Source organism: Tupaia chinensis, unplaced genomic scaffold (genome assembly GCF_000334495.1).
Source record: "Tupaia chinensis unplaced genomic scaffold, TupChi_1.0 Scaffold000515_1, whole genome shotgun sequence".
Lineage (NCBI taxonomy): Eukaryota > Metazoa > Chordata > Mammalia > Scandentia > Tupaiidae > Tupaia > Tupaia belangeri.
Genome location: NW_006160028.1, coordinates 8153241 through 8174217, shown reverse-complemented (window position 1 = coordinate 8174217; position 20977 = coordinate 8153241). Strand labels below are relative to the sequence as shown.

At 55.2% G+C, this 20977-nt stretch overlaps 1 protein-coding gene across 12 annotated transcripts in view; it reads right to left on the bottom strand.

Annotated features, from left to right (window-relative positions):
- Positions 1-10400: 10400 nt before the first annotated feature.
- TNK2 (tyrosine kinase non receptor 2) overlaps positions 10401-20977 on the bottom strand; it is a 34978-nt gene continuing 24401 nt past the window's right edge. For 7 of the 12 annotated variants that reach the window (XM_027775045.1, XM_027775047.1, XM_027775043.1 and 4 more), the window contains 7 exons: positions 17597-17791; positions 15193-15284; positions 14573-14617; positions 12549-13891; positions 12367-12462; positions 12068-12195; positions 10401-11180 (listed from right to left, as the gene is read on the bottom strand). In XM_027775045.1, the coding sequence (XP_027630846.1) occupies positions 11174-11180; positions 12068-12195; positions 12367-12462; positions 12549-13891; positions 14573-14617; positions 15193-15284; positions 17597-17791 (1906 nt within the window). In that variant the 3' untranslated portion in view covers positions 10401-11173. Of the gene's footprint in view, positions 11181-12063; positions 12196-12366; positions 12463-12548; positions 13892-14572; positions 14618-15192; positions 15285-17596; positions 17792-20977 lie in introns of those variants that run through there. The other 5 variants (XM_027775041.1, XM_027775046.1, XM_027775042.1 and 2 more) reach the window with 3 other exon arrangements.

Here is a 20977-nt window from a genome sequence, read left to right as displayed (position 1 = left end):
GGAGAGGTTTTTGTTATAGGGCACATGCGCTCACCAGAAAGACAGAGAGAGACAGACAGAAAGCGAGAAATCACCCCCCAGGGGGGATGGCCACTCTGCAATCCCTTCTCCTTCATTCTCCTCTCAGGATTTTGGGCACACACACACACTTGCACCCAGTGTGAGTTTCAAGCCTCCAGTTCTAGGAATTGAACCATAGTCGGTCACATGGGAATGAAGACATGGTAATGCCAGTGATTTGGTGATTTATAGGCTTTAGGATGGTCTTGATTTTAGCCTTTTCTTAAATTCATTCCAAAAAAAGACTTACTTGTGGGAACCAGCAGTTAGCGTAATGGCTATGTCGCTGGATTCCCACGTAGTCGGTTCGTGTCCCGGACCCCGTGGCTTAAAACTCACGCCGGGCGCGTGTGCGTGCGTGCCCAAGATCCCGAGAGGAGAATGGAGGAGAGGGGATTGCGGCGTGATCATCCCCCCTGGGGGGTGATTTCTCGCTTTCGGTCTCTATGTCTCTCTCTGTCTGTCTGGCGAGCGCACGCGCCCTACAGTGAAAATCTCTCCAAAAAAAAAAAAGGGAAAAAAAAAAAAGACTTACTTGTAACTTTTTTTGCTTTTCCTCTATATCTAGTTTTATATAACGAGTAATGGTTATAATAAATATATAAATGGAAACCTGTAGAGATTATTGCCTATCAGGTAATTGGATTTGTATTTAAACCTACTTGTGTGTGGGGCCGGCAAGTGGCATGGTGGTTAAAGGCGCTGGACTCCCACATGGCCAGCCACGGTTCAAGTCTCGGACCTGGTGGCTTTGCCTCTCTGATCAAACTGGAAAATAATAATGATAATAATAATAAATAAAGTTAAATAAAATAATTCTAAAAAGAAAAAAAAAATCTACTTGTGTGTAACATAGTTGAATCTGCATTTAGTCCTGACATTCAATGTTACTATCTATACGTGTGAACTTATCCTTTTTTCTAGTTGTTCTATGCTCTCGCTCTCTCTCTCTCTTTAAAGAATTATTCTATTTTGGGGACCAGCAGATGGCATAATGGTTATATTGCTGGACTGTCATGTGGCCGACTGTGGTTTGGGTCCTGGACCTGGCAGCTTGAAACTCATGCTGGACACATGTGTGTGCATGCCTAAAATCCCAGGAGGAGAATGGAGAAGAAGGGATTGTGTTGTGGGCCCTCCCTCTCATTGTCTCTCTCTGGTGAGAGACACTGGCAAGTGCATGTGCCCTATGGCAAAAATCTGAAGAAGCAAAAAAGATTTTCTCCCCAGCATATCACAGCCAAATTGGTAAAAATCAAAGACAAAGACAAAATTCTAAAAATGGTAAGGGAGAATGCCAAGTTACCACCTTAACCACTATGCCACCTGCTGGCCCGAGGGCCTCCTTATATCTATTTGGTGTCCTCTGTATCTCCTAGATAGGGATGTCCCCAAGTTACCACCTTAACCACTATGCCACCTGCTGGCCCGAGGGCCTCCTTATATCTATTTGGTGTCCTCTGTATCTCCTAGATAGGGATGTCCCCAAGTTACCACCTTAACCACTATGCCACCTGCTGGCCCGAGGGCCTCCTTATATCTATTTGGTGTCCTCTGTATCTCCTAGATAGGGATGTCCCCAAGTTACCACCTTAACCACTATGCCACCTGCTGGCCCGAGGGCCTCCTTATATCTATTTGGTGTCCTCTGTATCTCCTAGATAGGGATGTCCCCAAGTTACCACCTTAACCACTATGCCACCTGCTGGCCCGAGGGCCTCCTTATATCTATTTGGTGTCCTCTGTATCTCCTAGATAGGGATGTCCCCAAGTTACCACCTTAACCACTATGCCACCTGCTGGCCCTGAGGGTCTCCTTATATCTATTTGGTGTCCTCTGTATCTCCTAGATAGGGATGTCCCCACGCCTGTCTAAATTTGGAAAGTTTTCAGCTTATACTTTATGGAAGATGTTTTCTATGCCTTTTCCTGACTCTTCACCTTCTGGAATACCTATTATGCAGATATTCAACCATTTAATGATGTCTAGGATTTCCTGTATATTGTCCTCATTTTTTTTTTTTCGAGAGATTTTTCCTATTGGCACATGTACTCACCAGAGAGAGAGAGAGAGAGAGGCAGAGAGGGAAAGTAAGAAATCACTTCCCCCCAAGGAGGATGACTATCTCATAATCCCTAGGCTTTTGAGCACACACGAACATGAGTCCAGCCTGAGTTTCAAGCTGCCTGGTCTAAGACTCGAACTGTGGTCAGCCACATGGGAGTCCAGTGCCTTAATCACAGTGCACTTGCTACCACTTTGGCCTCATTTTTAATAGTTTTTCTTCTATTCTTTTCAGTTGGTTAGACTATTCTAAATTGGAGCTTTTGTCTTCAAGGCCAGAGAGTTTTCTGCTGGTCTAATCTCCAGAAATTCTGTTTGATTCTTTTCCAGTGTATCTCTTTATGGAATTTCTCTTTCAAGTCATGGAAGGATTTTCTCATCTCCTAGAATTGGTTCTGCTTTCCCTGGCACCTTGTTGAATATTGCTACGATGAATGTTCTGAATTCTTTTTCTGGTGTTTCTGTGATCGCTTGTGTTTTATCCATTGTTGGTGAGGAGTTATGATGCTTTGAGGGAGAGGCATTTCCTGATTTTCTCCTGTTTTTCTTGGGGCTTTGCGTTTTTAGTCATCTGATGTCATACTCCTCCCTACATTTTTGGAGTACGTTTCTGTAGCCATGTGTCCCTACACTTCCCTATGATACGTGTAAGCTCTGTGCCAATTTCCCATCTCTACTGTGGGTGGGAGTGTGGAGTCCATAGTAGTTTAGGGTTCATCAAGTATTCAGAGGGCAGCTTCTCTCTTTTGACTGCTAAGGGAGCTATGGGGAAAGAATCCCTCCAGTCTCCTGTTTAGGAGTTTGATTCTTGTATACTCAAACTGAACTGGATGGAGGTTGAGCTGGCAAGTAGAATGAAAGCTGGTGGACCACTTCACGCAGTGCACTTGCACACTGTGCAGGCTGGAGAGCCCCTCCTCCTCCACAGCAGGCTGGGCAGCGTCCCTGCTCATCAGCTCAAGCTAAGTGGCTTGGCTTGGGCCTGGTGGTCTCAGATGGATCGGGGGCAGAATGGCATCAACACATGTTGAATACCTACCTCCTGTCTCTGGGGTTGCAGGGTCTTCCTGTTGCTCCATCTTTCTCTGGAATTGCAGAAACCAGGCACTGGTTATTGAAAGCTGGAGAGCCCCTCCTCCCCCCACAGCAGGCTTGGCAGGGGTCCTTGCTGATGAGTTCAAACCGAGTGGGTTAGGAGAAGGGATTGCGGCGTGACCATCCCCCCTGGGGAGTGATTTCTCGCTTTCTGTCTCTATGTCTCTCTCTGTCTGTCTGGCGAGCGCACGCGCCCTATAGCAAATTGTCCTCATTTTTTTTTTTTCGAGAGATTTTTCCTATTGGCACATGTACTCACCAGAGAGAGAGAGAGAGAAAACAAGAAATCGACCCCTGGGGGATGGCTACACTGCAATCCCTTCTCTTTCATTCTCTTAGGCTTTTGAGCACACACGAACATGAGTCCAGCCTGAGTTTCAAGCTGCCTGGTCTAAGACTCGAACTGTGGTCAGCCACATGGGAGTCCAGTGCCTTAATCACAGTGCACTTGCTACCACTTTGGCCTCATTTTTAATAGTTTTTCTTCTATTCTTTTCAGTTGGTTAGACTATTCTAAATTGGAGCTTTTGTCTTCAAGGCCAGAGAGTTTTCTGCTGGTCTAATCTCCAGAAATTCTGTTTGATTCTTTTCCAGTGTATCTCTTTATGGAATTTCTCTTTCAAGTCATGGAAGGATTTTCTCATCTCCTAGAATTGGTTCTGCTTTCCCTGGCACCTTGTTGAATATTGCTACGATGAATGTTCTGAATTCTTTTTCTGGTGTTTCTGTGATCGCTTGTGTTTTATCCATTGTTGGTGAGGAGTTATGATGCTTTGAGGGAGAGGCATTTCCTGATTTTCTCCTGTTTTTCTTGGGGCTTTGCGTTTTTAGTCATCTGATGTCATACTCCTCCCTACATTTTTGGAGTACGTTTCTGTAGCCATGTGTCCCTACACTTCCCTATGATACGTGTAAGCTCTGTGCCAATTTCCCATCTCTACTGTGGGTGGGAGTGTGGAGTCCATAGTAGTTTAGGGTTCATCAAGTATTCAGAGGGCAGCTTCTCTCTTTTGACTGCTAAGGGAGCTATGGGGAAAGAATCCCTCCAGTCTCCTGTTTAGGAGTTTGATTCTTGTATACTCAAACTGAACTGGATGGAGGTTGAGCTGGCAAGTAGAATGAAAGCTGGTGGACCACTTCACGCAGTGCACTTGCACACTGTGCAGGCTGGAGAGCCCCTCCTCCTCCACAGCAGGCTGGGCAGCGTCCCTGCTCATCAGCTCAAGCTAAGTGGCTTGGCTTGGGCCTGGTGGTCTCAGATGGATCGGGGGCAGAATGGCATCAACACATGTTGAATACCTACCTCCTGTCTCTGGGGTTGCAGGGTCTTCCTGTTGCTCCATCTTTCTCTGGAATTGCAGAAACCAGGCACTGGTTATTGAAAGCTGGAGAGCCCCTCCTCCCCCCACAGCAGGCTTGGCAGGGGTCCTTGCTGATGAGTTCAAACCGAGTGGGTTAGGAGAAGGGATTGCGGCGTGACCATCCCCCCTGGGGAGTGATTTCTCGCTTTCTGTCTCTATGTCTCTCTCTGTCTGTCTGGCGAGCGCACGCGCCCTATAGCAAAAAAAAAAACTCTCAAAAACAAACAAGCAAACAAACAAAACCGAGTGGGTTGGCTCAGGCCTGCTTGCTGGTCCTTCTATCGCTGGGATTGCAGGGTCTCCCTGTTGCTTCTTCCTCTCCAGTTAAAACAATTTTAATCGCCAGAGGGTGCATGCACTTACAGAGAGAGAGAGAGAAAGAACATCCCCCCAATGGGGCTTGGTCACACTGCAATCCCTTCTCCATTTCTCCACCCCATTAGGATTTTGGACATACTCGCAACTATTCCCAGCACGTTTTTCAAACCTCCAAGGGCTGGGATTTGAACTGTGGTCAGCCATGTGGAATCTGGCTCCCTATACATAGCCACTAACTGCTACACTAAGGGTTCAGCCCTAAAAACAAAATTTTTAAAATGTATGATTTATTCAGAAAGGAGGGTTAGGATTATGAGGGGCCCTCTGGGAGGGTTGAGTAGGAAGCACAGGACCTCCTCAGAGAGGATCAGGGGCTACCAGGAGCCAGGCAGGGCCACACAAGTCCCGCCAGCTCTCAGGTGAGAGCGGAGCTCCTTGATGCAATGCTGTTCACACCTCCCTATCTGAGGATCCCCTGGGAATCTTGGTAGAACGCAGACTGCAGTCTGACAGGTCCTGGAAGGGGTCTGGGGTCTACATTTCTGACCAGCTCCCAAGCGCTGCTGGCCTGCTGCCTGCTTTCGATGGAGAAGCCTTAGGGGCTAGGGCCTGTGACAAGGCTGATGATGACAGCATGGCGGTATTTCCATGTCTGCCTCAGAATCTGATTCTGTGGTTTGTAAACTCCACCTGACTTAACTTCATGAAAGCCAGCAAGAGAAGAGGATTCTGTCCACCTTATCCAGATCTGAACCTTCAAGTGGGAAACCATGTACCCCTGGAGGTCATTCTGGTAGCGGCTATAGAAACATAATAGCAACTGCCAAAGGAACTTCAGAGAAGACAGCAGGTCTCCATGTTTTTGTTTAACTTTTTATTTTTAGTTTTTTTTGCTATAGAGTGCAAGCACTTGCTGGGGGTTCGTCAGTGGAGAGGGGAGAGAAGGCACTCCCTGGGAGGATGGCCACACCACAATCCCTTCTCCTCCATTCCCCTTTCAGGATTTTGGGCGTGCGCACTCATGCATTCATGATTCATTTTTTCAAGCTGCTGGGTCCAAGACTTGAACCACGCAGTCGGCCATGTGGGATCCAGTTATCTTAACCACCATGCCTCCTGCAGGCCCTTCTGTTAAAAGTTAGTAAGTAGAGCAATACAGTAGCCCTGTATCCCATCTCCACCCTCAACGACTTTCAGTGTATGGCCAGTTTCCTCCAACCATCCAGATGATTCTCCACAGATCACTTCACTCACAAATATCTAAGACTAGCATCTCCTGAGCCAGCCTGTGGCATGTTGAGGAGAGTGGATCCCACCTGACCAACTGTGTGTTTTGTGTTCTGGACTTGGCAGCCTGAGAAACATTCCAGATATGTGTGTGTGTACATGTCCCAAATCCCAAGAATGGAGAAGGGACTGTGGCATTGCCATCCCCCATGGGGGGGAGCTTTCTTTTTTTTCTTTTTTTTGGTGAGAGGTTTTTGCGATAGGGCGCATGCGCGCGCCAGAAAGAGACAGAGATAGAAAGCGAGAAATCCCCCCCCAGGAGGGATGGCCACGCCACAATCCCTTCTCCTCCATTCTCTCGGGATCCCGGGCGCACACACACACACGTGCCTGGCGTGAGTTTAAACCACCAGGTCCAGGACACAAACTGCGGTCGACTACATGGGAATCCAGCAACATAGCCATTACACCAACTGCTGGTCCCAAGAGGGGTGCTTTCTTGTGCGTGCTTTCGCTCGTAAGTGAATGCATGTACCTTCTAGCAAACTTTTTAAGAAAGTATTTGAAGAGATAAATTTAAAGAAAAAAAACTTCTGGCATTATTTTTTTTTTAGAGAGTTTTTTTTTTTGCCATAGGACGCATGCGCTTGCCAGAGAGAGAGAGAGAGACAGAGAGACAGAAAGCGAGAAATCATCCCCCAGGGGGGATGGCCATGCCGTAATCCCTTCTCCTCCATTATCCTCTCGGGATCTTGGGCACGCACGCACACGTACCCAGTGTGAGTTTAAGCCACCGGGTCCGGGACTCAAACCATGGTTGACTACATGGGAGTCCAGCAACATAGCCATTACACAAACCGCTGGTCCCAGCATAAAATATTTTTAAAAGCAGCAAGTTACAAAACAGTGCATGCCAGGAACCAGCATTTAGCGTAATGGCTATGTCGCTGGACTCCCACGTAGTCGACCGCGGTTCATGTCCCGGACCCGGTGGCTTAAAACTCACGCCGGGCGCGTGTGCGTGCATGCCCAAGATCCCGAGAGGAGAATGGAGGAGAAGGGATTGCGGCGTGACCATCCCCCCTGGGGGGTGATTTCTCGCTTTCTGTCTCTATGTCTCTCTCTGTCTGTCTGGCGAGCGCACACGCCCTACAGTGAAAATCTCTCAAAAAAAAAAATAAAAATAAAAATAAAAAAAAACAGTGCATGCCAGATGACATCATTTTTATGACCATAGCATATATACATACATATACACAGAAAAAAATACATACAGGACCAACAGGTGGCATAGTGGTTAAGGTGCTAGACACTCCCACATGGTCAACCATGGCTCAAGTCCTGGACTGATGGCTTGCTTTCTCACTTTCGCTCTCTCTCTGTGTCTCTCTCTGGTCAAATTAAAATGAACGAATAAATAAAATAATTAAATATATATATACACAAATTTCAGTGGCTGAGTAATTTTGTCATTGTGCTTTTCTAAATGTTCTGATTCAACAATGAGTGTGTATGATAATCATTACAAAAATACAGTGGGTGCTAAGGGTTCCCAGTGGAGCTTGTGTCATGGAGGATTTGCACTGGGGAAATGGCTGTGCGCTCCCTTGGCCCTCAGCAGCCTCCAGGAGGCCTTGTAGCTGATGACTCCTTCCCTAGGGTTAGGCATGGCCTCCTTCAGAGCCCCCAACCCAATCTCTTTTCTGGACATTAGACCCTAGCTGGTGCCTATTTAGTGCCAGATGTTGGGTGAATCTGTTTTCTTCTCTCCAAGCTTTCCTGGGCTGAGTCCCTTTAAGCACCCAACAGGCCTAGGTCAGCAGCATTTGAGCTTAATAGATTTACTAGGCAATGACTTGCATCTCATCCCTCCCTTCCACTGTCTGAAATTTAGCTTGAGGATGCAATGTCATATTTTGCCAATAGGTGGTGCTGCCCAACACAAAAGCACTTGCCCAGGCGTTCTTGATTGATGGCGGGGTCATTTAATAATAGCAACTGCTGGAGCGGTGTGCAGACGCAGCACTGCTACACAGGGCACGGGGACATCTCAGAGTACCATTGAATACTATGACTACCATCTCCTCCAACAACAGCCATTTCAATACCAACACAAAAAGGAAAAAAACTCAGAATAAAGACAGCCCTTGAAATGAAATACATTTCTTTTTTTTTTTTAAAGTTTGTGGGTTTTATTTTCATGATTTCATCTGAGACCAGTAAGAACTTGACCCTGGACCAGGAGTGGCCCTGGACCGACCTCTGTGAACCACTGTTCTCACGAGACTTCTAAGAGTTGGAGATTCCTCCATTCCCCCAGTTCAAATTTCTAAAATAACGTGTTAACGTGCTTCCATGGAAGAACCTTGCCATGCCCAGCATGCGTGCACAGACACGTGCGAGATGCTTCCTCCATTCCTGGCTGCAAGGACCACCTTCAAGCAGACCCGTCTTGTTTAAACACACAGATCGACACATCCTCCCTCACTAATGCTATCCTTGTCTACAAGGTCAAAACGAATCAGCATTTCAGGGTGGAAGCTTTCGATGCAGACACCTTCAGCCACAGGGTTCCAGAAAGCCACCTCCAACCCACTCCCAAAGCCACAAAGCGATGGCCTCGGGCCTTGCCAAGACTTCAGTCTACAGGGGAAGCCAGTCCGGGCCCCCAACCTGTCCAAGAGCTCTCTCACCTCCCGGCATTTGTTCTCACCCAGTCACCAGCACTTCCTCTCGAGGAGCCACCTCCTCTACTTTCCAGGCACCCGGCACACAGTGCTGAGTACCTGTCATCTTGCCATGACGACGTCACAGTCCCCCAGAGTCCCTGAATGCCTCTCCAGAGGCACCAACTGTCTATTCGGCTGGGACCTCCTCATCAGGGCTGCACACGGAGGAAATGCCCAATACATCCTCACAGAACCGACCTGCCCTACTGGCAAACCACCTGGGTGGGATGTCTCAACATCCTCCCTTAAGATCTTTTCACTACACCCAGGAGATGCTGGCAAAGCCGGCAGCCTGGGGGCTTAGGGAACTGTGTCTGGTGAGAGAGGTATCCTAAGCCCCTGAGAATGTTCCAGCTTCTTCAGGGCTCCTCCTTGGAAATGTGTTAGCTCTGTAATTTTTTTGGAAAGAATTTATTCATCATCGTTTTAAAATTTGCTATAGAGCATGTAAAGTCACCAGAGAGCATGCGCCAGAGCCACCAGGTCCAAGCCTCGAACCACGGTCAGCCCTGTGGGAGTCCAATGCCCCAACCACACTATCAGTTGGCCTCCTATAATGAATTCTTAAAAGCTGATAAAGTATAAAAATCTGCCATCATTTATCCAAAAACATGCCTGTTTCTAAAAGGCATTTAAAAATGTCTGTGTTTGAAGTCAAAACATTCATAGTCTATAAATAGGATGATTGCAGCAAAAGAACAAACTATTCCCTAAATTAAAAAAAAAAAAAAGATAATGGAGAAGTGGAACAAAATTGTATGCAGAGTGTGCTCAGTGAATAATGTGGGCTACTAAGGGGAAGAATCAGGCAGGAACCTGAGGAAACAGAATTTCTAACAGCCGCAGTTTAGAAGGCCACGTCTGGGGAACCAGCAGTTAGCGTAATGGCCATGTCGCTGGACTCCCACGTAGTCAACCGCGGTTCGTGTCCTGGACCCTGTAGCTTAAAACTCATGTAGGGCACGTGTGCGTGCGTGCCCAAGATCCCGAGAGGAGAATGGAGAAGGGATTGCGGCATGACCATCCCCCCTGGGGGGTGATTTCTCGCTTTCTGTCTCTATGTCTGTCTGGCGAGCGCACGCGCCCTATAGTGAAAATCTCTCAAAAAAAAAAAAAAAAAAACTCAAGAAACTGATGACAACGGGGGTCTCTGGGGGCTAGGGAGTGGGCAGCTGGGTGCAACAGACACTTTGCTGGACACCCTCTAGTACTCTCAATTCTGAACCATGTAAATACTGGGTTGTCAGGAAAGTCATGATGCATTTTTGCGTAGACATTTAAGTCCTGCAGGAGATCCTGCCTTACAGAGATCCACGGATCACAAACACAGGGGCCACAAGAGTCGATGGCTAGATCAGGTGGAGACTGTGGCCCTCTGCCAGTCCTGCAAGAGACTCCTTGAGGGCTCCCAGGCCTGCACTTCCTCCCTCTGCCTACAGGTGGTGCTACACGGCCGGCTGCCTAGAACAGATGGAAGTGGCCTGGGATGCCCTGGGGCCTTAAGCTGCTAACCTAGAGGTAAAGAAACAGGCAGAGACAAGTAAGTAACATAAAATAGAAACTAACTTTTATTTCTCTGGAAGAAGCAGGTATGGATGGCTGGGCCGGCGACTTTGGCAACAGAGATGGTGGGGAAACACAGAACAGCACAGGGGAAGAGTTGGGGTCAGGAGGAAGCACTGGTGTCCCTCCAGAGCAGCTGCCCCTTGGTCGCCTTCCAACCCTGGGGCCCTGGGCCCTGGTCCCTGCCAGAGAATGGCCTGGCACCCTTTCACCCTTTCCCGAGCCACCTCGGGCTATTTTCAGGCACAGAACCCTAAGACCAGCCAAGCCCTGTAACATGTCTACGGCGAGGCTGCAAGTCACTCTGCCTGACACCCCAACTGTCTTTCTCTCCCTGGAGAGGGGCCCAGCCCATGGGGGCCCACTGGGCACGGGTCCATCTTCTATGTGGCCAACACGTCCTCCTTGCCCAGGTCAAGCCTGGCTTCCTCTCAGTCCGGTCCTTCTGGGCAGCTGGGGGCACCACCCCAGCCCTGGACGGAAGCCAGAGGCAGGTCGTACACGGGGCCTGCCTTCACAGGCTCTTCCTCACATCCTGGCTGGAGTCGAGGCTTGAACCGAAGTGTGCAGGGACCGTGCTGGGTGAGGGAGGGACGGGCAAGGCGAGGCTCCTAGCCTCCTGCTGCCCTGGCCTCGCTCCGTCCACTGGGAGCAGCAGGTCCTCCAGGTCTGGGTGGGGCGTCTCCCCGCCCTTGTCAGACGGACAGGCTCAAGTGATTCCTTCAGAGCAGACCCTCCGGCTCTCCTGAAGCACTTCAGCGCCTAAAGGATGGGAAACAACCAAAAAGTCCCTCCATGGACGGTTCTCCCGCTAAAGAGCATGGAAAATGCAGTGTGGAGGATAGATTTTTGCTATAGGGCGTGTGCGCTTGCTGAAGAGATGAAGAGTCAGAAAATGAGAAATCACCCCCCAGGGGGGATGGCCACGCTGCAATCCCTTCTCCTCCATTCTCCTCTCGGGATTTTGGCCACACATGCACACAGGCCTGGCGTGAGTTTTAAGCCACTGGGTTGAACTGTGGTTAACTATGGGAGTCCAACAACATAACCATCATGCCATCTGCTGGTCCCTCAAATGGAACGCAGGCAGTGTGGTGGTGAAGGCAGCTAGAGCCCACATGGCTGGCTGACTGACTGGTTCAAGTCTTGGACTTGGCAGCGTGAATACGTGCTGGGCACATGTGCCCCAAATCCTGAGAACCGAGAAGGGACTGCAGTGTGGCCATCCCCCGGGGAGTGATTTCTCACTTCCTGTCTCTTCCTCTCCCCTCCCTCCCATGAGAGCACGTGCCCTATGGCAAGAATTAAATAAATAGGTATGTATGAAGGTATTAAAATTGAAACATGACTTTAAATAGAAAGGACCAGAAGAGGTGAGAAACCTGGTTCTAGACGCTGGTCTGCAGCACTGCTGCCTGGAGCCCCTCTAGGCTGCTGGGGTCAGACCGAGGGAGCAGCACCCCGAGGCCCCATCCCCTTTCTACTCGTTAGCTCCTTGAAAACCAAGCAGTGGGAGAGTCTAAAGGAATGCACAAAGTGCTCTCAACCCAAATGCCAGCTTCCTAGGCCTGTGCCCTCCCTTCCACCACGGGAGTGCCCAGTGGACACCCTCCCGGGGGCAGAGGCGGGGCAGAGTGCAAGTCCCTCACTTGTGGTGGGCGGAGCCACACGAGCCCAGCAGGTGGCAGCCGGCCTGCTCCAGGTCCCAGTCGAACATCTCCAGCACTTTGTGGCACTCCCCCCGTGGCCGCAGACCCAGCCCGAAGAGCTGTTCCACCTGAGGGGCAGAGCACAGTGTCAGGGGACACAGGGGCCAAGGGGTCCCAGTCCAGGGCAGAGGTAGACAAGAGTCAGAGCTGGGAGCTGAGAGTGCAGGCTGGGAGCAGAACCACCAGGGCAGGTTGGGGGGGGTGGTCCCTGAAAACCAGAATGGGCAGGAGGTGGGTACCTTGAGATACTGGGCAGCCCTCTGCACGCTCCAGCCGTGGCTCTGCAGGGCAGCCTGGCACTCCTCTGTGGTCACTCCATGCACCATGGCCTGCAGCTGGGCACACCCAGCCACCCATCAGCACCATTCGGCCTGCTGGCTGGGCCTGCCCCAGCTTGCCCGAGGCTGGGCCTGGCACTCACCATCTGGATCTTGTCTACTGGCCGTCCAGCCTCCGGCCCATCCCCAGGGCAGCCTCTCTGTGGTGCCCGAGCAGAGGCCCTCAGGGCAGGGGGCCGGGCCCCTGGGTTGCTGTTGTTGGTGGAGAAGTTGGCCTTGGGGTCTGGGGCAGCCTGGGGCATGGGTCGAACAGTAGCAGTGGGGGCGGCTGGGGCTGGGGTGCTGGGTGGGGGCAACAGCAGGGGTGCAGGCAGGGGCGCCGTCTCCTCGGGGTTCTGGGCCTCGCGCAGGAAGCGCTGGTAGCGCTCCAGGTAGGGTGGGGGGGCCGGCAGCAGATAGTAGTGGGTGCTGCTGACCTTCTTGCCGTCGCGGACGATGGGCAGGATGCAGGGACCGGCCCGTGGGCCAGGTGCCTGGATCACCTGGGGCGTGGCGTACTTGGGGTCAGAGGCGAAGCTCTGGGTGGTAGGCATGGTCTTCCCAGGTGAGCTTGAGAGCCGAGGTGGCAGCGGGGAGCTGCTGGGTGGCACCAGGGGGCTGGGGGTCCTCGAGCCTTGAGGGGACAGGGGCTCCCTTGGAGGCACCCGGGGAGGGGAGGCAGGTCCAGGCCACCGACTTGTCTCCTCCTCTCCTGAGGGGGCTGGAGACAGCTCGACACGTGGGCGTGTGGGCCGAGGGGGAATGGGTACCCGAGGTGGCACCTGGGGCTTGTCGTCGCCCACTGGGCTGGGAGAGTGGGCCAGACAGCCAGCCGGCACCTGCAGCTGCCGCATGCACTCCTGCTGCAGCGCCTGGAAGATCTCTGCGGTCTGGGTGGAGCTGGGTGGCTTACTGCCACCCTGGGGCGGGAGGAACAGGTTGTCCTCCAGGGGCAGGGGGCGCCGCACCTGCTCAGGCACGAAGGCGTAATTGGTCTCGCCCTGGCTGGGCCCTGCAGAGACCTCTGAGCCCACCAGGGTGCTATTGATGGAGCAGACCTCGAAGTCCTCCTCATCCTGAGCTACGTCATCATAGGCAGGAGGCGGGGGCAGCGGGCGAGCGTCCCAGTCCACCACAGGCGTGGGGTGCAAGGGCCGGGGCAGGGCCCGAGTAGGGCTCTGGGGCGGGGTCTTGTCCAGCAATGAACAGGCGTCCATGGCCAGCTGGGCCAGGGAGGGTGCGCTGGGCCGAGGGGCGGGGACCACAGGCTCCTCCCCGAAGTCGATGAGCGTGACCTCGCCCCCGCCACGGGCCTTGGTGCCCAGCACCCGGGCTGAGGGCTTCGCTAGCCACAGCCCTCGGGGCAGGCCTGGCTTCCGCAGGCCCAGTCTCTTGAAGTCGCTGGACAGCGGGTCTTGGTCCTCGCTCACAGGGTCGTAGGTTGGTTCTATGATGGAAAAGGGAGACCCCAGCAGAGGTGGTATCAGGCAGGGGCAAGGGGAGGGGTTGCGGGAAGGAAAGCCAATACCACCACCACCCCCGACTCCTCCAGAGGCGGCTCTCAGCCGCCAACCTTCTCACACACCCGGCCCCGGTGTGGGGGGCACAGAACCCACTCTGCGCCATCAGTCCTTGGAGGGCTGGGAGCCCCACCTAGGACAGCCAGTGACTTCCCGCTCCTGCCTGTCACTGTTGCTCTTTACCAGCACCACACCCCGATGCCCCAGCTCTAGGCCCTGGTTAGTCCCCTAGTCCCCACCCGCACTGCGGCATACCGTTAGTGCAGGCAGGGGCCGTGGGGCAAAGGAGCCCTCCTCAGAGAAGACAGCTCGTGAACCACCGCCATGAAGCCCACACACAGCCTCTGCAGGCCTGAGCGGGAGCAGGCTGGGCCGGGCATGGCTGAGGTCCAGGTGGTGCCAAGACCAGCACCTGCTCCACTGCCCAGGCTGCAGGGCATGCAGTGAGGGGCGGCCCGCTGGGCTGGGTCAGCAGCAAAAGCTCGCAGCACATGCCCGCGTCCCCTCCCGCCCCTGGCCACCAGACTCTGTACCTTCCAGGAGAGGAGAAGTGAGAGAAGAGAGGGGGCGGGGGCGGGGGCCGAGGCCTCCAAAGCAGCCCCACTTACTCTGAGTGAAGATGGCAGGCTGAGGTGGGCGAGGTGGAGGCTCCCCTGCAAGAAAGGCCATGCGAGAGGAGAGGAGGGACAGTGCAGGACAGACGAGGGAGGGGAGAGGAGCCGGGTAAGAAGCGGAGTTTGCGGGGAGAGAGGGAGAGAGAAGTGAACAGGGGTGAGTGAATGTACCAACCCCACAGCAAAGGCGAGGCAATGGGGCGGCAGGATGGGAAGACTGTTCCGGAATGACAGGCACAGGATCTGGGAGATGGATGAGGCGGGCTCCTGGCGGACATGGCCCGTGGGGTGGTTTTGGCTCAGGAGAGAAGAGCAGGATTAGGAGGAAGTGAGGAAAGCCAGGATCTGAGCACAGCCGTGAGCGAGGAGGGGCAGGGAGGAGGGAAGCCGAGGCAGGCAGGGCCGGGGCAGGACCAACCCGAGGAGGCCCACCTCGGCGGATACAGCTGCCTCTCGTCTTCCACCCCACGCTCGGCCGGAGACAGTGGCACAGCTGTCCCGCCTGCTGCCCTGACACAACTGTCTCCGAGTCAGAACACCCAGGGTGGCTTGTGAAGACAGTGTCCTTTCTGGTAGCCAGTGACTAGGGATGCCAAGCAGTGGGGGGCACTTACGTTTCACCCTTCCTAGGTGCGGGGTGGGCCGGGAGGTGCTCAGCTCCACACTTAGAAGGTCAGGAGGGTCCATGGGGTTTCCCAGATACAGTCTGTGGGAGAAAGCCAGGTCAGGGGTGGGGAGGGAGCAGGTGGCGGCGGCAAGGACATCTAACCTGGGACCCTCAGGAAATGGGATCCTGCCTGTGCCCAGAGGACTGTCTAGTCAAAGCCCCTTACAGAGGCCAGTCGTGTGCAGGTCTGGTGCACAGAGGCCTGCACCCCCAACCCCTGACCCGCAGGGATCTACCTATAAACAGAGAAGCGTATAATGCAGAAAAGGGCAGAGAAAGGACCTCACCCCCAGGTAAAAAGGTCTAGCACCTCCAGGCCCCGACACGGTCCTGCAAGGGTCCTTTACACCCTCTGCACTGCCACGACCCACACCCGGCAGCCACCTGCCAGCCCACAGGCCTGGGAAGAGGCAGCCGGGCTTCGGTCTCCCTGCTCAGGGTGGGCCACCTGTCCCGCTCTCAGCTCACCCACAACCACGGCACAGGCTCCAATGTCCGGGACTTAGTCACCAGGGCTGATGAAAGCCCAGAGGAATGGGGCTGGGCTGGCTAGTGTGCCAGGAGTGGGGCAGAGGGCACCGGCCTCCTCCTGGCCGTGTCTGCGCTCTCTGGCTCCGATGCTCTCGGGTCCTCATTAGACTTTTGTGGGTTGAGAGCCAAAGACCAACCCCTAGCGTTCTGGCGTGTGGAGACAGGGTTAAACACCCACTTTGCGCCTCTTGAGGCAGACACACGTCTCACGAGAAGTCTGCGGGAGAAGGGCTGCAAGGATCAGGACCCGGCCTCCCTTGCAGCCAGCAGAGGCATGGAGGCCTGGCGTGAGCTGTTGCCAGGCGCCCCCTGGGCAGGGCATCCAGGAAGTGACTAATTCTTTGTGTCCTCCCCAGATGCCCCGATGACCTCATCGGTGCTGCTCCTCAGCTCTGGGAAGCGGGCTCGCTCCTATCTGGGCCTGACCCAGCCAGCTCATCCCTCTAGCCCACCCCAGCTCACTGCCCCAGGGGTCCCAAGGAAGTGTTCCTACCGCACAGTTTCCCGAGGGCTGTTCCCAAGGCCCGTGTGCCAAGGGCTTCAGGCTGTGGCCCTGCCACGATGTAGGTGTGGGTACATCATCGGATGCCTCTGAACCCAGCTCTGCCCATGGAGGAGCCACGGTGTGGGGCAACGAGACCCTGTGCCTCACACTGTGCCAGGGGCCAAGGAGCACGAGCTCGCAGGCGCCTGCATCATGTCACTGCCACCTGGGAGCCCGCACACGCATGAATGGCCTTCTGACCCGGCCAACATGGATGCCACCCTCACTGTCCTCACACGTGATCCTTGCATTGCCAGGATGCTGCTGAGCACAGCAGCTCAGAGAGGGCAGTGCCCCCATGCCACGGGGTTTACACTCGGTCCCTTGGGGCCCTTCTTCCCACACAGCGGCCCCACACAAGGAGCAGCCTGAGCGTTCCCCTTTTCATGCTGTTGCATTTCTCTGCCCACCTCACTTCAACTCTCTGCCCCTTGGTGCTCTCCTGGCCTTGGCACCAGTGGGTGCGAGGGCTCTGCAGAGGGGCACAGTGGCCTCACACACTGAGTGGACAACTCCGCTCTGGAACGTGTGCAGGCGTCTGACATGACTGAGCACCGGGGGTTCCGGGTCCCCCACCAGCCCTGTCCAGGTGCCCAGCCTGGCTGTGCTCCCCCGGCCCTACCTGCACTGCTCATTCCTCTTACCCCCTCGCTGCTGACGCTTGCACATGAGAACAGGGTGTGGAGGCAAAATGGGGTGGGGTACAGGCGCCAGAGAGGGGCTTTGAGCCAGGCACTGGCGATCAGTGCAGGGGTGGGGCTGGGAGAGGCATCTGTGCTGTCCTCGCGGGGCTGACGGCACCCTCTTTCCCCCATGCACATCCCCCGCCACAGCATGGGGTGGAGGGTCTCGTATCACCCGATGGCTTTTCACTAGAGAGAAAGCCAGGGTCGGGGGCTTATGCGTGGCGACGCTGGCCTTGGGAAGCTTCTGTCAGGGCCTGATTCCAGCGGCAGCTTCTGACCAGAGTGCGTCCGCAGCCCTCATCTCACTGGTGGGAGCACAACTAGCTCCGCCTGTTGCAGGTGCCCCGTGACAGACCAAGGACACCTCGGGAGTGCAAGTACTTGTCCACAAACTCCAACAGAAGACCGAGCTTCTGATCAGAAGTCCTGACTCTCGAGCTCCGGCTTTGTGGGGTGCCACGGCTTCCAAGAGCGAGGCAGGGGATCAGGAGGGAAGGCTGGCTGAGTCGGGGTTGGACACGGAAGGGTGAAGGGCGCTCAAGAGCCTGCGCGTGGCATGGCGAGGGCAGCGGCCCTGCCCAGGTACTCACTCGTCAATCCTGTCAGGGAAGCCCCAGCAGTGGCGGGGGTCACTGTCGCCATGCCCCGTGTGGATGAAGCTGTTCTGCAGAGGCTGGCTGAGGTCTTGGGCCGACAGGCCAGCCACTGAGGTCACCACGTTGCGAGGGAAAGGCCCCACACACAGCGTCCGTGTGTTCTGCCCGCGCCACCAGTAGTTCTCAGCCCTGCCCGACATAAACGACAGAGTGAATGGCAGGTGTGGCGGGTCTCCCTGGGGGGACCATCCTCATGCCACGCTCTTACCTGGGTATCTACTGAGTAATGGTCTGCTAAAGTCTAGGGACCACAGGTCTGCCACTAACCACTGCCCCCCGGCCAGCCCCTCATGACCCGCCACTCCCAGCGGGCCTGGCTGTCTGCACTCAGCCCTTCCTCCCTAAGCTCCCCAGCAGGCTGGGCTGCACTTCTTGCAGTTTACAAATAAGGAAACGGGTTCTAACAAGCGATGCAACTTGCCTACAGTTACCAGAAAGATCGCAGCAAACCCAGGATTCAAACCCAGTTGTTCAGTCTGCAAAGCTTCTCACAAAACCACCTGGGCCCCTCTGCCCCGGCCTCTTTGCCTCCTGCTTTCACTGTACAGCTGGGATCCAGGGGCCTTGGGAGAGCAGGGCCCAAGGCAGCAGCAGAGGCCTTAGTACCACTGGCAGGGCTGTGGGACCCTCACCCTTGCCACCCCCACCCATCTCCTTGGGTCGTGGCACTCTCGTTTTAAGACGGGGGCACAGACGGGAACTGGGTCCTCCCACATGGCTGGATGTGGGAGCAGCAGCCCCTCACTCTGACCTCCGACCAAAACCTCTGCCGACGCAGCCTAAGTGGGGGCCTGGACTCTCCATGGACACTTTAAAGGCTCGAGGTCTTGGCAGGCTGCCAGGCCCTGCAGCTGTTGCTGGAACTGCTCACCCCTGACCAGGCAGCAGCATCTGGGCTCAGGCAGGAGTGGAGACAGCCTCGTACCATGTAAGGGACTCACGTGGCACCAAGCCTCATACCCACCGCTACTTCACCTGTTCCAGGGCCAGAAGAGTAAGACTCCCCCAAAATGCAGCCAGACCAGAAAGGATGGGGGAGGATGCAGGATGGAGTAGGCAGCGGGTCTGAGCACCTGGACCCACTGCTTTGAGAGGTGACGTGGCCCAGCCTGGTGTGGTGTGACCTCCGAAGCAGCCTGTCCCAGTACCAAAAGTCGAACCCGTAAGCACAGCAGTCCCAGGGAGGTGAGGTGGGGCTGAGCGCCACAGTCCAGCCTTCCTGTCTACAAGGCCTCCAGCCGCAGCCACCCTGTGATTAGCACCCTGCCGTCAGGGTGGGGAGGAGGAGAGGACGACACCCAGAGAGGGGGCGGGCCCATCCGAAAATAGCAGGGCCACTCTGAGGAGTGGAACGGCTGTGCCATGCACACACCGCCTTCCATGGGAGCCTAAGGGGAGGCCAGGCTGCTCTGTCCCACCCCCCAACCAGGGGCTCCCTGGCAGCTCCCTCCATGACAGCCCCTCAGCAGCCCAGAACCAGTCCCCGGGCTTCACTCCCCACAGCATTCAGAGGTGCTCATTAACCAGGGCGAGACTCACACCGAGACAGACTCAGAGTTCAGAGAACAGACTTGTGTCCTGAGCCAGGCCCGGCAGGGGTCACTGCTTCCAGCCCTCCTACTGCCAACACAGCCCAGTTCCACACAGAGGCCTTCTTTGGACCCCTTCTACGAAGAGAGCGACACCAAGCCCACCTCACTGGGTTACAGGTGTGGCCGAGGCAAGAGCCCCCTGCTGCTGGGGGAAGGGGAGTCAGCACAGAGGTGTGAGCCAGGGCCCCTGCGACTGCACCCGAGCTCCCTCGGAAGCTGTGTAATCCCCGACAGGCCCACACGGAACTTCCCAGTGGCCATGGCCACATCTCACTGCCTGTAAATCCTCTTTAGAGGTTCACGGGGCCGACTGAGGCCAGCTTGCTCAGTGGCCTGCTCTAACCACACCCTCTCCCCCGACCAGGGACAGGCCAGAGTATCCCCAGCAATGGCTGGGCCGGGCCAACCAGCTGGCAGTGCCAGAGGCAGACTTGGGAGAAATGAAGAAAAGGGCCCAGCACCTGAGCGTGAACGGCCTACTTCCCACCGCCCTCAGACCTCCCATCAGCGTCCCTGAGGCAGAGGGATGGGAAACGGGCCTGAGTTGAGAACCACCCAAGCCTGCCCCTGCTTCAGAGCTCCCAGCCCCTTATTCCAGGCCCAGTCTGAGGTAGTACAGAAATGGTGGGACAGACAATGCCTCGACTTTCTGCCCAGCCTCTCCCTCTCCTGAGTGTCCCAGGAGCCCCCGGCTCACAGCGAACCCAGATCCTTCTCGCCTCCCTCCTCATCCACCACAGGAAGCAGCAGCTCCAGGGCCAGGCCAGGCCAAGGACCTACAAAAGGATTTCAAAGCCTCGGCCCCCTCGACTAGTTCTGTTAGAACAGACAAAAATGCTGCTACCACCCCTCCAAGTAAGAAAGCCCCCTGGGAAAGACTGCTCATCAATATCCCTCTGAATCTGGCCAGAGCCTCCTAAGCTCAGCTCACGAAATACTTGGGTGTCTCCTATGCCCCCTGCCTGGTTCCTTGAGACGCGCTGAGTCTAGGACTCAGCCAGAGTGGGGGTACCACCCCGGCCTCCAAGTAAGAAAGCCCCCTGGGAAAGACCGCTCATCATCCATCCCTCTGAATCTGGCCAGAGCCTCCTAAGCTCAGCTCACGAAATACTTGGGTGTCTCCTATGCCCCCTGCCTGGTTCCTTGAGACGCGCTGAGTCTAGGACTCAGCCAGAGTGGGGGCAGGTAGACTAGGAGCAAACACTGGAGCTAGCTCCAGCAGGGAGAGAGCCCCGTCTAACAGTGCAGACAGAGAGCGGACAGCCAGGCTAGGAGGCAAACAGATGGAGCCCCCCACACACCCAGGCCCCAAGAGGCCCACAACAGAGCCTGTCCACCCGGAGATACGGAGACGGAGTCGGCCAAACAAACAGCTCCCCAGGAACTGAGAAAACAAGGGGGCAGGGTTAAAGCCCTGGTGCCACCGACACACAGGCCTCACCGGCTGTCTCAGCTCTGCCCCTCCTCTCCCACCTCCTCAGCAGCTCCAGGCTCGGGGGCAGGTGCTATGGCCCCAGCCAGGGCTGGGAGCCGGGAGGAGGCGCCGAGCCAGCCCAGCCATCAGCAGCCAGTGGGGGAGAACCAGCCGCTGGGGCCAACCAGAGCCTGTGATGGGAGGGTGGGGCAGGTGCACACTCAGGGCTCCTGGGCAAGCCACTCCTGTGGCCTCTCGTGCTGCCCACCTTGCCGACCGGGACCGAGGGGCCCAGGCACACAGGAGCTC